At 40.4% G+C, this 12,580-nt stretch overlaps 1 protein-coding gene across 4 annotated transcripts in view; it reads right to left on the bottom strand.

The window, feature by feature from the left end:
• Positions 1-10,170, bottom strand: part of GPATCH2L (G-patch domain containing 2 like) — a 52,784-nt gene extending 42,614 nt beyond the window's left edge. For 2 of the 4 annotated variants that reach the window (XM_069465145.1, XM_069465143.1), the window contains exons 1-2: positions 10,101-10,124; positions 7,202-7,873 (exon numbers count right to left, since the gene is read on the bottom strand). In XM_069465145.1, the coding sequence (XP_069321246.1) occupies positions 7,202-7,863 (662 nt within the window). In that variant the 5' untranslated portion in view covers positions 7,864-7,873; positions 10,101-10,124. Of the gene's footprint in view, positions 1-7,201; positions 7,874-9,663; positions 9,837-10,100 lie in introns of those variants that run through there. The other 2 variants (XM_069465146.1, XM_069465144.1) reach the window with 2 other exon arrangements.
• Between the last annotated feature and the right edge of the window lie 2,410 nt (positions 10,171-12,580).

Below are 12,580 nucleotides of genomic sequence, written 5' to 3'. Positions count from 1 at the left end.
TCTTTCTTTCTCTCCCCACCTCTCTTAGATTACTCACTCAAGGGGAAGCCAACTACCATGCTTGAGGATGTTGACAGCCCTGCGGAGGGGCCCACACGAGAAGGAACTGCAACTCAATTCCACAGCCTTGTGAAGGAGTGAGATCTGCCCGCAGCCAGATGAGTGAGCTTGGAAGCAGATCCTTCAGCCCCCATCGAGCCTTGAGAGAACTGCAGCCCTTGCCAACAGTTTGACTATAACCTCGTGGGAAGACTGACCCAGAACCACCCAACTAAGTCACTCTCAGATTCCTGATCTCAGGGACTATAAGATAATAAATGTTTGTTGTTCACACCTACTAAGTTTTAGGGCAATTTTTTTCTTCAGCAATAGATAATACAGAATCTTTATTAACTCTTTCATGAAAATAATTCCCTTCTTCCTAGTCCTAAATGGTAATTTCTAGTTTTAACAAGACAAATCTCTCCGAATTCCCACAATTGAGAGGAAAAAAGCACAGCTTGTCTCCTGACTTGAGAGTCTGCTAATTCTTTCATATTTCTAACCACAGAAGACTGTACATTTAGAACTGAAAGAGTAGTTTATAACTGTCTCAATTACAATAAGGAGGTACAGAATTAGCTTATCACCTATAATCAAAAGTTAGTATTAATAAGTTACCAGCTGGGTTCGTTTCTCCCCCATTTAAAATCTTACTAACCAAGTAACTTAGTAAGAGGTGTCTTTTGCATCTAATTAATATACATTTTAAATAAACAGGATAAAGTTTACAGCTTATATCATCATTCTAAAAACTAAGCATTTTTTATTTTAGTTTTTTCATTAAATGATAATGCATTTATTTATAACAAAAATTAAAAATTATTTTAGAATTCAGAAAAACGGGGAAAAAGTCACTCCTAGATCCACTGCCCAAAGACATCTTTGCTCTACGTTTTTTTTCATCTTTTTCCTGGGTAGAGGTGGTACATTTATAACCATATGTAATCAGACTTCTGAATGTAGTAGTAAACATGACTGAGGGAGAGGTTATTCCGAGCAATATCTCATATGAATTCTGAAATTATTCCTATAAGTAATGAGAATATATAATGAAAGAGTTTGTTTTCCAGTTTCATTCAGACGGTGCCATGAAAGAAGGCAGAGCAATCGCTCCAGTCTGACAGGCTCATTACCATGACTAATACAATCAGGTATACTTTGCAAAGGGATGACTTTCCTCAGGACTCTGGCGTTGAGCTGAGGGCTGTGCCTTGGAGAAGTCCACCCATTCTTTTAAGACTTATATGTTCTTAGCATTAATAGTGATTCATCTTCAGGTAGATAAAATGTCTTTTCAAAGTAAATTTTTAAAAAACATATATTCTAAGACTTGCATATCTGAGAATGTCTTTCTGCTGCCTTTCCATATGAAATATAACTTTACTGCGTATAAAATTCAGGGTGGGGTGGGACACCAATCTTTGTCCCCTCCGAACTCCATAGGTGAATGTAGCCCTCACCTTTAGTACTGTAGGGATGAATGTCAGTCTTATTTTAACTCCTTTTAAGATTTTTCTTTATACCTGCTTCATCATCAATGAGGAATGCAAAAACATTACCAGGATATGTCTAGGTAGGTCTCTTTTCATAAGTTTTTCCCTTTAACCTTAGAGTTAATTTTTTCAACTCAGGAACATTTTTTTCTCTTCAGCTGTATCTTTTAAATTATTATTCTCCAATGCTTTGGTTTCTTCCTTGAAAATATTTACATACAGACTGAGCCTCTGTCCTCTCTCCTCCAGAACTGATTTTCTCTCTTCCCTCTGCATTTTAGGAGGACTTCCAAAGTTTTCCACATCATCAACTCAGTTTTCTGCAGAGTAAATAGTCCTTCATTTTAATATTCCCAAATACATTTTACATTTTCCCTACAATTCTTCCTCCCAAACTACTGGGTTTTCAAATAGCCATCTTTCTCTTTTGACTTACATTGCTCCTATTTCAAAAGCATTATATCTTCTTGTATCCTCATGAAGATTTTCTAAAATGTTCTGGCTCCCACTGACAATCATCTTCAAAGATTTGTTCTTTCTCTGAACTTTCAGAATGATGTTCCCTTTCCCTTATTCTGCAGAATTTGTTCAAAGGCCTTCTTTTGATATTTGCCAACAGAAAGGATGCATAGATTACCCTGGTCGCATTCTCTATTCCCGTGGAGAATAGGTAACATGCTCTTCCCAATTCTATAACTGGCCAAGAGGCTATGCAGAGCCCCTAGCCTAATTCCCAGTGTAACTGGTAGGCTTTTACCTCACACAGCTATGCTGGTCTAAGACTTCTCCCAACCCTCACTGCCTGATTCTGGCCCCATTCCAGGAGTCTGCAGTAAATGGAGGTGGATAAAATACTACAAAGAGGGCTTTTTTCTTTTCTGCCCATGTCAACAGAAATCTTTATTCTTAGAAACTATACTTTCCAGGATTCAATACCCTGTGACTGCCTCCTACCCCAAACACAAATACACACAGAGAAAATACTAAGCTGCCCTATCCAAGTATATTCTGGGAGTTACAGCCTCCAAATAGAAACTGAAAGATACTGATTGGGAAGCAAAGGATGAAACAACACTCTACCTCAAACTGCAGCTGTTCAGTTTTCTGACTGAAACAGATCATGCACTCTGAACCAAGAACTGACTACAGAGAAAGGATGCAGGGTCTTGCCATCTACCTTCCGGGCAGGCTCTGCACTGTTAATATGGACCTGCAATCACATTTTTCAACGCAGTTCCATCAGCTTTATGCTGTCAAGAGATCTTGGCAATAGGCCAAATGTAAGTTTCTGGAGACGTGAGTCTGCAATGTTTTATGTTTGCATAACTATTCCAGTGGGCAGTGGAGGCTGCTTGTCAGACATCTTTTAAAATAAGTTACAGTGGTGGGGGAGGCAGATTGTGACTGAAAAGAATCAGAGAATCTCAGTGTTGCAAGGGACCTTGGAAGTCTTTCAGCCCAACCTTCTCAACTCCACAGTAACTCAGTAAGTGCTCATGAAGCGCAAGCTTGAATCCCTCCAGTGATCTAGAACTCATTACCTGGTGAAACAATTCACTTCATTTTCACACAGTTCTAACTTACAAAATGTTGTATTTTATACTGAGGCAACATTTAATGCTCTGTACTTTCTATCCCTGAGTCCTAGCTCCTTCTTTGGAGCTACACAGAATAATCTTAACATTTCTTTCAAGAGGTAGACTCTTTTAAGAGACAGATATTTCTTTCAAGAGATAGAACTTCAAATACAACAACATTATATCTACTTCCAAGCTGTCCTTTTTAGTTGTTCCGAAGGATATACTAGTAGAACTTTAAATAAATCTACATAAGCATACTATGCTAGCTATTCAATACTCTCAAATGCAATACTACCAATTGCAACAATAGTAAGTATACTCTTGGTCAGCATTCTTATTTACAAAATAGAAAACAGAACATTCCCACTCTACCAAATATATTCCTTTCCACAGCTTCAGTAACCTCTGATTAATGACCTCCACTTGCAAAGGAGGCTACTTAGCTTAACCATGAAATAATGAATGCTATTGATCCAACAAGCTACTGCTATAGAGTGTTATTGATCACCCAATCTTTGGTTAAAATGGTCCTCATTTAGCAATTTCACTGTCACACACACCTGGAGCAAAGCACGCTCATAATTAAAGAGTTTGGGGGAGTTAAAGTGAGAGGTGATGGACAGAGATCTCAGCTTTCTCCCATTTATTCTTGTTTCTGAGCTATTGTTTGTGTCAGAAGGGATATTGATTTTCTATAAAAATAAGAAAACAAGAGGTACCAAGGGGCCGCAGAAGGTCAGCTTGGGCTAGAGAAGGAGGGGGGAGGTTTAGCACTCTATCTCTGTCACTTGCCTTCCAAGAGAAGGGAATGTTTTCTTTGCTGTGAGATCGGCCTCTAATACATCACCTTAGGAAGGCTCCTGAATGTGACTTCAGGCCATCATCAACCAATTCACTTACAAAAGAAAAAAAAGCCAAACGATATTCAAGGGGAACAAACAAATGATACGTTAGTGAAGACAGAGCAAAATTAAGCTATGATCACATAAGAGCTAATAGCTATTAAGAGCTGCTATAAATTAGCTGGGTGTGGTGGCACGTGCCTATAGTCCCAGCCACTTGGGAGACTAAGGTAGGAGGATCGCTTGAGCCCAGGAGTTTGAGGCTGCAATGACCTAAGACCATGCCAATGCTATAGACAATTTGAATAAAGATCAGTAGAAAGTAATTTTACAGGAGTTGTTCTATATTAGAATATTCACAAACATACCTACACATAAAAATATTAGAATTAATAGTCTGATCTTTATGCAGGCATAAAAAAACTATTACATCATAACCACTTTCAGTTCCTCAGAACTTGTAAGGGATTGGTTGGTATGGCACTGAAGAAAGATCAGAATGAGAAAAGCAAACAAATACTGGTGAAGCTTAAAACTACTCCATGTTTAGTTAGCAAAAGTGAACTTAAGGAAACTAGAAATAATGCCGATTGAGATATACATTTTCAAATCTTAAACATCTAATACATGTTTTTTAAAAAACTCTATCCATTGACTAGGCTAAGCAAAGCTTAATGATCAATTTCATCTTAAAAACTGTGCATGGTGGACCATTACTCTGCCAACCCTCAATACCACTGATAAAAAGTGAAGTTCTACACTTTGATCTGTATGTGAATAAATAATGGCACATCCAAGCAGGTTTATAAAAGAATAACCCGGAGGACTCTGGAAAGTATTTCTTTTAATGCAGAAAAAAAAGTGGGAAAATATTAACAGAATCAACTCACCAAGACAGCATAACATCCAAATCATTAACTACTATATACTTATACTCTAATGCTAACCCTGTTTATAAGGTATGCTTAATAATCAAGGGCAGCTTGAAAATCAAAAGATTTTTGTTCCACTTTATTGTTGAGGAGAGGCTGAATACAATATGCAGTCAAAGAATAAGAATCACCCTCTTTCCACATAAAATGGATTTAGGGGGGAAAAAGTACGAAGCACTTCTGTTTATAACTATAGATGTATCGAGACAAGTCAAGGCAAATTTTGGACTCCTAAATAATTAGAAGATTTTAAGGAAGAATTTTTCTCATTCCATGTGTGCTACTACTCCACCTATTATTCCTTTAAACTGCAGGGCCTTTGGGCATCCTCATTACTGAAAGAACTGTGAAAGGATGTGCCAGGACAATAGCCCAAATGGGGGAATGAGGTCTCCTCAATTTGAAAAAAAGTAAGAATTTCATAAGAATTCCTGTCTACTTCAATTTATCCAGACTCTCAGAGAACTAGAATTTATACTATCACAACCTGACCCTAGGTGCAATAGATCTGTCTAGGGTAAGAAGGACCAGGAAAGACTGAAGCACATCACTGCTAGATGACAGGCTCTGCATTTGGAGCCACACTCATGTTGTTATCTTAGAATAGAGTTAACAATTTCCCACACACACAATTATGTCATAGTTTAACAAGAAATTCTAGGGAAGAAACATATACAAGCTATCATCCCAAAAAGCTATTTTTAAAATCACCATTCTCAACAGTAAGAAGATTTCTATTTGGTATTTATGTCCAATACTAAAACAAACGTGAATGCCTCAACAGAGGATTTTAATAGTGTGAAAGCCTACAGGTTGAGTAAACATTTCTTGATTAAAAATAGTATCATGAGGAAAAAATACCTTTATAATTCAAAAATAAACACATAAATTGGGTAAATAGGCCTTAGGAGAAATTAGGCATTAAAGAAAAATCAGGAAAGCCAAAGTAGGAGCCTACCTTGTTGAGCACAATGGCAAATATAAAGTTAATAAGAAAAAGCTTAGAAGCTGGATTAAAAACCATCCATGAAAGGTACAGGCATACAGACCTAAACAGCTTTTCCTGTTACTGACACAGCCTCACTTCAGAGTTCCTAAGATTTATGTCTTTGTTTTTAAGACAAACTTCAAAAAGATCACATGTTCTTTGGTTGTGAAAGTTAAGTTGAGCCACAAAAGGGTCATGGAAAAGGCAAACTCAAAGGGCAGCAAAACATGATGGTTAAGAATGAGCTTTGGAATCAGCTTTGATTCCCAATGTTGGCACTGGGTGACCTTAGGCAAATTATCTAACCTCTCATAACCTCAGTTTCCTCTTCTATAAAATACAAACAGTGGTATCTACAGTGGAATTGTGAACATTATATATTAATATGTGTTAAGCCTTTGTAGTACAGTGCTTGGCTTGGCATACAGTGCTTACTTAATAAATGCTAACTAATATTAGCAATAATAGAATACAATGATTTTCAACAGGGAGTACTCAACCCATCTAGAAAGCACGCTTGGAGGCATTTGGGTTGATACAAGGAAAAGGGGTGGGAAAGTGCAGAGAAGCTAAATATCCTGCAATGCACCACAAAGAATTATCCCATCCAAAACACCAATAGCATCCTCATGAAGAAACAAATATCATAGATTACTATTAATAACATTAAAGTATCAAGCTGGGGGTCATCAATGTTCCTAGGACTATCTAACAGGTAAAAAATAAAAAGTTACCAAAACTACACTGACATTTTAAACATGTACTTATTAGAGGTAAATTTTCTTGGTCAATCACGTTTGGTATAAGACTAATGGGACTCAGTATGTTAGTTTCAAAGCCCAACATGTGTTCGGACAATTTGAATGTCAGCCATAAAAAATAAACTCAATATAGTCAAATTGCAAGTAGCAGAGAACAGAATTACAGTCAAAAAATATCTAACGCCATGATTCTTAATGGAGACAGACAGCTTACCAGTAACATTTACAAACTCCACGTATATATACACCAGCCTCTGCTAAGCCCTCGTTCTGAAGAACAATATCTATGTATGAACTACATGGCATAAACAGCAGCAAACGGTTTTTCAAAATCAAACTCTTGCTTTTAAAAACAAATGTGTTTCTATTACAACTAACCTTCTTGAAGAGGGAATAGATTCATGACAGTATTTTAAAAAGCTAGTATTTAAAAAACTAATGATTGATTAAAGAAAAGCTACAGAGTCAATGCTAGAGTGGCTGATGAAAGAAAGTAGAAGACTGCATTTGCACTTTGGGTAAAATAACCAAGAAAATCTTTGACTTAGTAAGGGAGATCTCACCATTCTGACATGTTCTCATCAGAGCCCTGTTTTTGTTCATCTGCTTCACACTCCATCCTTTCTTTCCTTCCCGTTTTGCTTAGGAAAGTCCTATTTTCTGCTGATTCACACAACCCATGGCCTGATGAGGTCCAGGGAGTATTCTCCTTCCAGCGGGACAGACGCTGCTTCTTAGCAGACTTGAACCTGCAGCCTCGCTCATAGCTCCAATCTGATACCTTCAGCTTCTGCTGAAGGCTGGCAGCCACCTCTGATGTCACTCGCTTCACCTTCCTCCGGCGCCTAAGTGGCCGACAAGGTGCATTTTCAGTAAAGGAGTCAGATTCATGCCAAGAATGTTGCTTACTCTTAACAATAGCATTGAGAGCTGGGTGCCGTTTGGCGACCATTGTGTCATCCGAGTCACTAAAATTGGTGACCAGAGCCACTTCTCGACAGTCCTTAGTGGCCTCATCCAGACTTGATTCAGAGGCCTCACTGTAGCAGCAGGTATGCTCTGCCAGGTGAGTGAAGTCAGAACGACGCTTCCGGCCTCGGCGTTTCCGAAGCTGCCGCCTCTGTTGCCGAGGGCTCAGGGCCATCTCCTCCCACAGCTCACCAAGCTTATTCTGCTCAGATGTCTGCTCCAAGGCTGAGGCTAAGTCATGTACCAGCTCATCCATGAGGCCACATCTGCCAAAAGGAAGTTTGGGGGAAAAAAAAGAAAAGAAAAGAAAAAGAAAGCCTGAATAGGATCTGTGGTTTTAGAATAACTTTATTAAATAGATCATGGTACTCCAGAGTCTTGCCTGTCTATAGAAAATAAAGTCATCTTTCACCTGACTACACTTAGACTCTGTTCCTACCATCTATACTCCCTTAAGCCACTAAAAATAGGCGTTCGGCCTTTGTTAAATGTCTAGAGTCAACATGTTCTTAAGCACAAAAACTCAAACACTCAGCAGATGACAACTGGGATATTAGCAAAAACAAGTGAACTCAGGGGACTAGATCCTTCTCTCTTTTCCCCAATTAGCCTTGTCACTAAATTACCCTAATGATGAGATTCAAAAAGATTAGAGAATGTCTCATCAGACAGGAGAAAAAAAACATACAACTTCAAAATCACAGAAGAGTTGGGGAAACACAGGGTAGGACTCAGTCTCACTAAGGTATTGAAAATGGATGTCCCCAGTTCTTTGGTCTGGGGACACTGCTGACAATGCCTGTAGCAGAGAACAGAACAACTTAGTGACACATTTTAAGGAAGACCACTTACAAGCTTAGCCATTCAGGAATTTATAGTGACCCAGGTTTGTACTCAGAATGAAAAAAAGAGACTAAGTTTGCACCCATTCTGGTACCAACTACCAACTGGAAGCTACCAGGTATAGAGCCTTATAGAGTATAGCATACATTTGTGAATAATTAACAACCTTTAAGCTCCTCTCCCATCCTTAAAGTGGTCGTCCTAATTATGTGCTTTAGTGCCACAAATCACAGAAAAATAGGATATAACAGCAGCAGAAATGACAGAGATGGGGTAGAGTCTCTAAGATTTCCAGCCAACTGCTTTCCAGAATTTCCTATTTTTCTACTCATGTTCATCAAACCATCACACTTCAGGGGTCACTTTAGAGGCCAATCTTCCAAGGGATGAGAGTAGTAGGAGTAATTTTCAAAATTCTCCTTTAAAAGGAAATGTCTAATATAATTTGTACAACACCTAATTAAATTAGCACTTCTTCCCTTGCCCTTGTTAAACCCTAAGTATTTCAAGACCATAATTAGAGTTTAAAACTCTACGTGGCGCCACTCTCAGACCACATTTCCGCTCATGCAGTTTTCATTTTGCAGAGGGCTTTCTAAAACCTATTTTCATGCTGTGCCTATGCCAATGAACTCAAAGGCAGGAAAATTCTTCTGGCTTATCTGCCACATCTGTGGAAGCAATGGTGACACCTACTTCCAAAACTGCCACCTAAACAAAACTTCTCAACGTGTCAAAAGGCACATAAGTTCCCTTTAAGCAATGAGAAGTGATTTAAAACACCATGACTGAGGTCTAGAAGACAACTGTCCTTAAGACCAAAATAGATGAAGAAGCGGGAAGAGCATGTCTAAATCTACTTCCTTAATAAAGAACTACTGCTTTAAAAACTCAGGCAGAACAGCACAAACTTTAAAGTGGAATGAAGTTACCAAACAACTTGTAATCCAACGCCTGTGCAGAGTCCTTTCCTGCCTCAAAGGCTGCAACTCAAAACAATAGGTGACAGAAGAACCCTAGTTTCGGGTGCACACTCCTGGAGGACTCCGGGTCCAGGCACGCACCCGGGTAGGGGTAAGGCTGGGGTTAGGCTGTCGAGTCACGCACAGGAAGGAACGGATAGCTGGTGGGCAGCGAGAGGCAAGCTCAGGGTTGAGGAGGGGAAGGAGTAGGAGGTGGTGGAGGCAGGCGGCAACTTCTCATGTGGGCTCACCAGGGGGAGGGGGTCAGCCTTTCTAGGGCAGAAACTGCCAAAAAGCAAGTCTTGGCGACTGAGCTCCCTCGGTGATCAGCAGTCACAACATGGCCACATACGTGAGAAAAACCATGTTTCAAAGGACTCTCCACCAATCCCCAGCCCGTCCCCCAGGGCTAAAGTGATCATGGCTCAGGACAACAAGCCCTCACGCTGCCTCCAGCCAAAGAGGCAGAAAGAAGAGGAGGGGGCTGTCGGCCCAGAGACTGCCCGGCCCTCATCCCCCGGGCTGGGGGCACGGGCCCTGAAAAACAAGGCCCGACCACCCTCGCCGCTCCCGTCGGCTGCCGCGGCCCCAAGACACCCTTAGCTGCTCATCCGCGGCCCGGAGCCCCAATCTCCTCTGACACTGGCCCCCTGGAACCCAACCCTCTCAACCCACTCCTCCCCCTCACCAGCTGCCGCAGCCACCTCCGACGGCCGCCGCTTTTTGGGCTGAGGCTCCCCGCCAGGGTTTCCCTCTCTGACCTCATTTCCGGTCTGGGCCGGAGGGGTGGGGCGGTGAAGTGGGAAGGGCTGACTGCGCAAGAGGGCCCACCCCCTCCCCATCGCTTCCGCCCCGCGGCCGCTCCCACTTCCGCCCGCTATGGGCGGGGCCACGGAGGAGCTTGGCTACGGGGCAAGACGCTGGGAAGCTCCGCGAATAGGGGCGGGCGGGGTCAGGGACCCTTTGAGGCTGAGGTGACCCTGGGGGGAAAAGACCCCGCATGCCGGCCTCATCTTCCTTGTTGGCATGAAGAAACTGGGCCCTGGGGAAGGGCGTCAGCTTCACCCTTGGTTTCTGACCTACTTTTATAAAGGGTGTGTGAAGTTGAGGGGAAATGGATCTTAATGACACCTCGCACCACAAGAGTTGGTAGAACCTTTGGGAGGGGCAGTTTTAAATTGAGTTACTCAGAACATTAAAAATACACATGTCTTGAGCAATAAGGCAAGTAAAGTAGTATTGGAATATAATTCAGAATATACAAGAAATATTCGTGAGCCCATACTAATATAAATAAGTGATTGAATAAATTAATAAATGCAGAAGAAATAAATCTCCCACAGAAGAATCCCAAATAATTTACTTAAAATCTCCACCCTGGAGCATAACTCCCAAGTGTAGGCAGTGCACAATGACTTCCGTCCAAAGAGTACAATATGGAAAGGGGAGAAAAATGAGTAACTTTATAGTGGAGAAACCTGGCAAACACTACTTCAGCCAGGTGATCAAGGTTAACATCAACAGTGATAAATCGTGTCGGTGGTAGGTGGACTTGGTACATGATGCGAATGGGATTTTATGGTACTTTCCTTCCAAATACATAACCCCAGTCTAACTGTAAGAAAAAAATCGAACCCCATTTGGGGGACGTTCTGCAGAATATGTGCCAATACTCCTCAAAATTAAGGTCATCAAAGACTAGGAAAGTCTAAGAAAACTGTCACAGCCAAGAGGAGCCTAAAGAGACATGAAAACTATATGTAATGTCGTGGGATACTGGAAGAGAAAAAGGACATTAGATAAAAACTAAAGAAATATGGATAAAGTATGAACTTTACTTAATGACGTATCAATATTGGTTGATTGTGACAAGTGTGCTATACTAGCATAAGATGTGAACAATAGAAGACACTGGGTATGGACTAAACAGAAATTGTAGTATGTTCATAATTTTTCTCTAAACCTAAAACTATTCTAAAATTAAAAGTTTATTTAAAATGCACATACCTTTTGACCCAGAAATTCTGCCCCTAAGAATTTTATTCTAAGGAAAAACGGGAAATTGGCACAAAAATATTAAATACAGGTAAATGCATCTCTGCAGCATTTCTGAGAGAGAGATGAGACTAGGAAAAACGCCAGCAATCCTCCAAGGGTTAGTTAACTAAATTATGGTACATCTATGGATGGAATACCTTGCAACCTTTTTAAACTGATGTTGTGAAAGAATATTTAATGACATAAAAAGTCATCAATTTATGATTGTGTATATTTCTGCATGACTGCTATACATCAATAAAAAGGTTACTCTAAAAATGTAGAGTATGATTCATGTATAAAGGAAATTAAATCAATACTTGCATAGGAATGTGACCAAAACGATAGACTATACGACATCCAAAATAGTTTCATTATAAATGACTATATCTCCTGCTTGTTGTTTTTGTGGAGTTTCAGAATTTCCTATAGGTGAAACTTGTGTAAAGAGTCAAGGGAGGAGACAAAGGTGGCTGAGGTTTTGGGCCGGAGTGACTAAGAGAAAATGGTCAGTGCCATCCGAACAGCTTGAGAAGTTAAGAAGAGTAACAGGTTTGGTGGGAAGATGATTAATTCCGTTCGGGGCATGCTAAATGTCTGAATAAGGAAATATTCAACAGGTGTCCACAACCATCATCCCTCTTTTCTACTTAAGTGAAAATTCTCTCCCACAAATCATAGCTGTTTCCATGGTGTCAGTTGCCTGCATCAGCACTAAAAGCTCCCAAATTTCTTGAAATCCAGCTTAGATTTTCAGCTTTCTGCTAGATATCGCCACTTGTTTTCTCCACCAGCATTTCCAATTTAAGGTGTTAAAATAAAGCTTAATTTCTTCCATAGTTCTATCAAATTCTGCCCCTTTACAGTTCCATGATTGGGAAATGTCACCACTGCCATTCAGTCACCCAGGTAAGAAGCTTCAAAACCATTTTTAGTTCCTGCTTCTTCCTTATACCCCCTTATCTAGTTAAATGCTAAGTCTCATGGATTGCACTGCTGCAGTAGTCTTGCATCCATCCTCTCTCTTTTGTTTTCACTATGCCATTGGCCTCATCTGCACAGGCAACCTCTCTTCTGATGAGGTAGCAGCTGCCTTACTGGTCTTTTCACTTGCAGTCTGTCCAACCAAAA

Source organism: Eulemur rufifrons, chromosome 2, assembly GCF_041146395.1.
Source record: "Eulemur rufifrons isolate Redbay chromosome 2, OSU_ERuf_1, whole genome shotgun sequence".
In the NCBI taxonomy this organism is placed as follows: domain Eukaryota; kingdom Metazoa; phylum Chordata; class Mammalia; order Primates; family Lemuridae; genus Eulemur; species Eulemur rufifrons.
The sequence above is the reverse complement of the archived record's forward strand: the minus strand, read 5'-3'. Positions and strand labels throughout refer to the sequence as shown.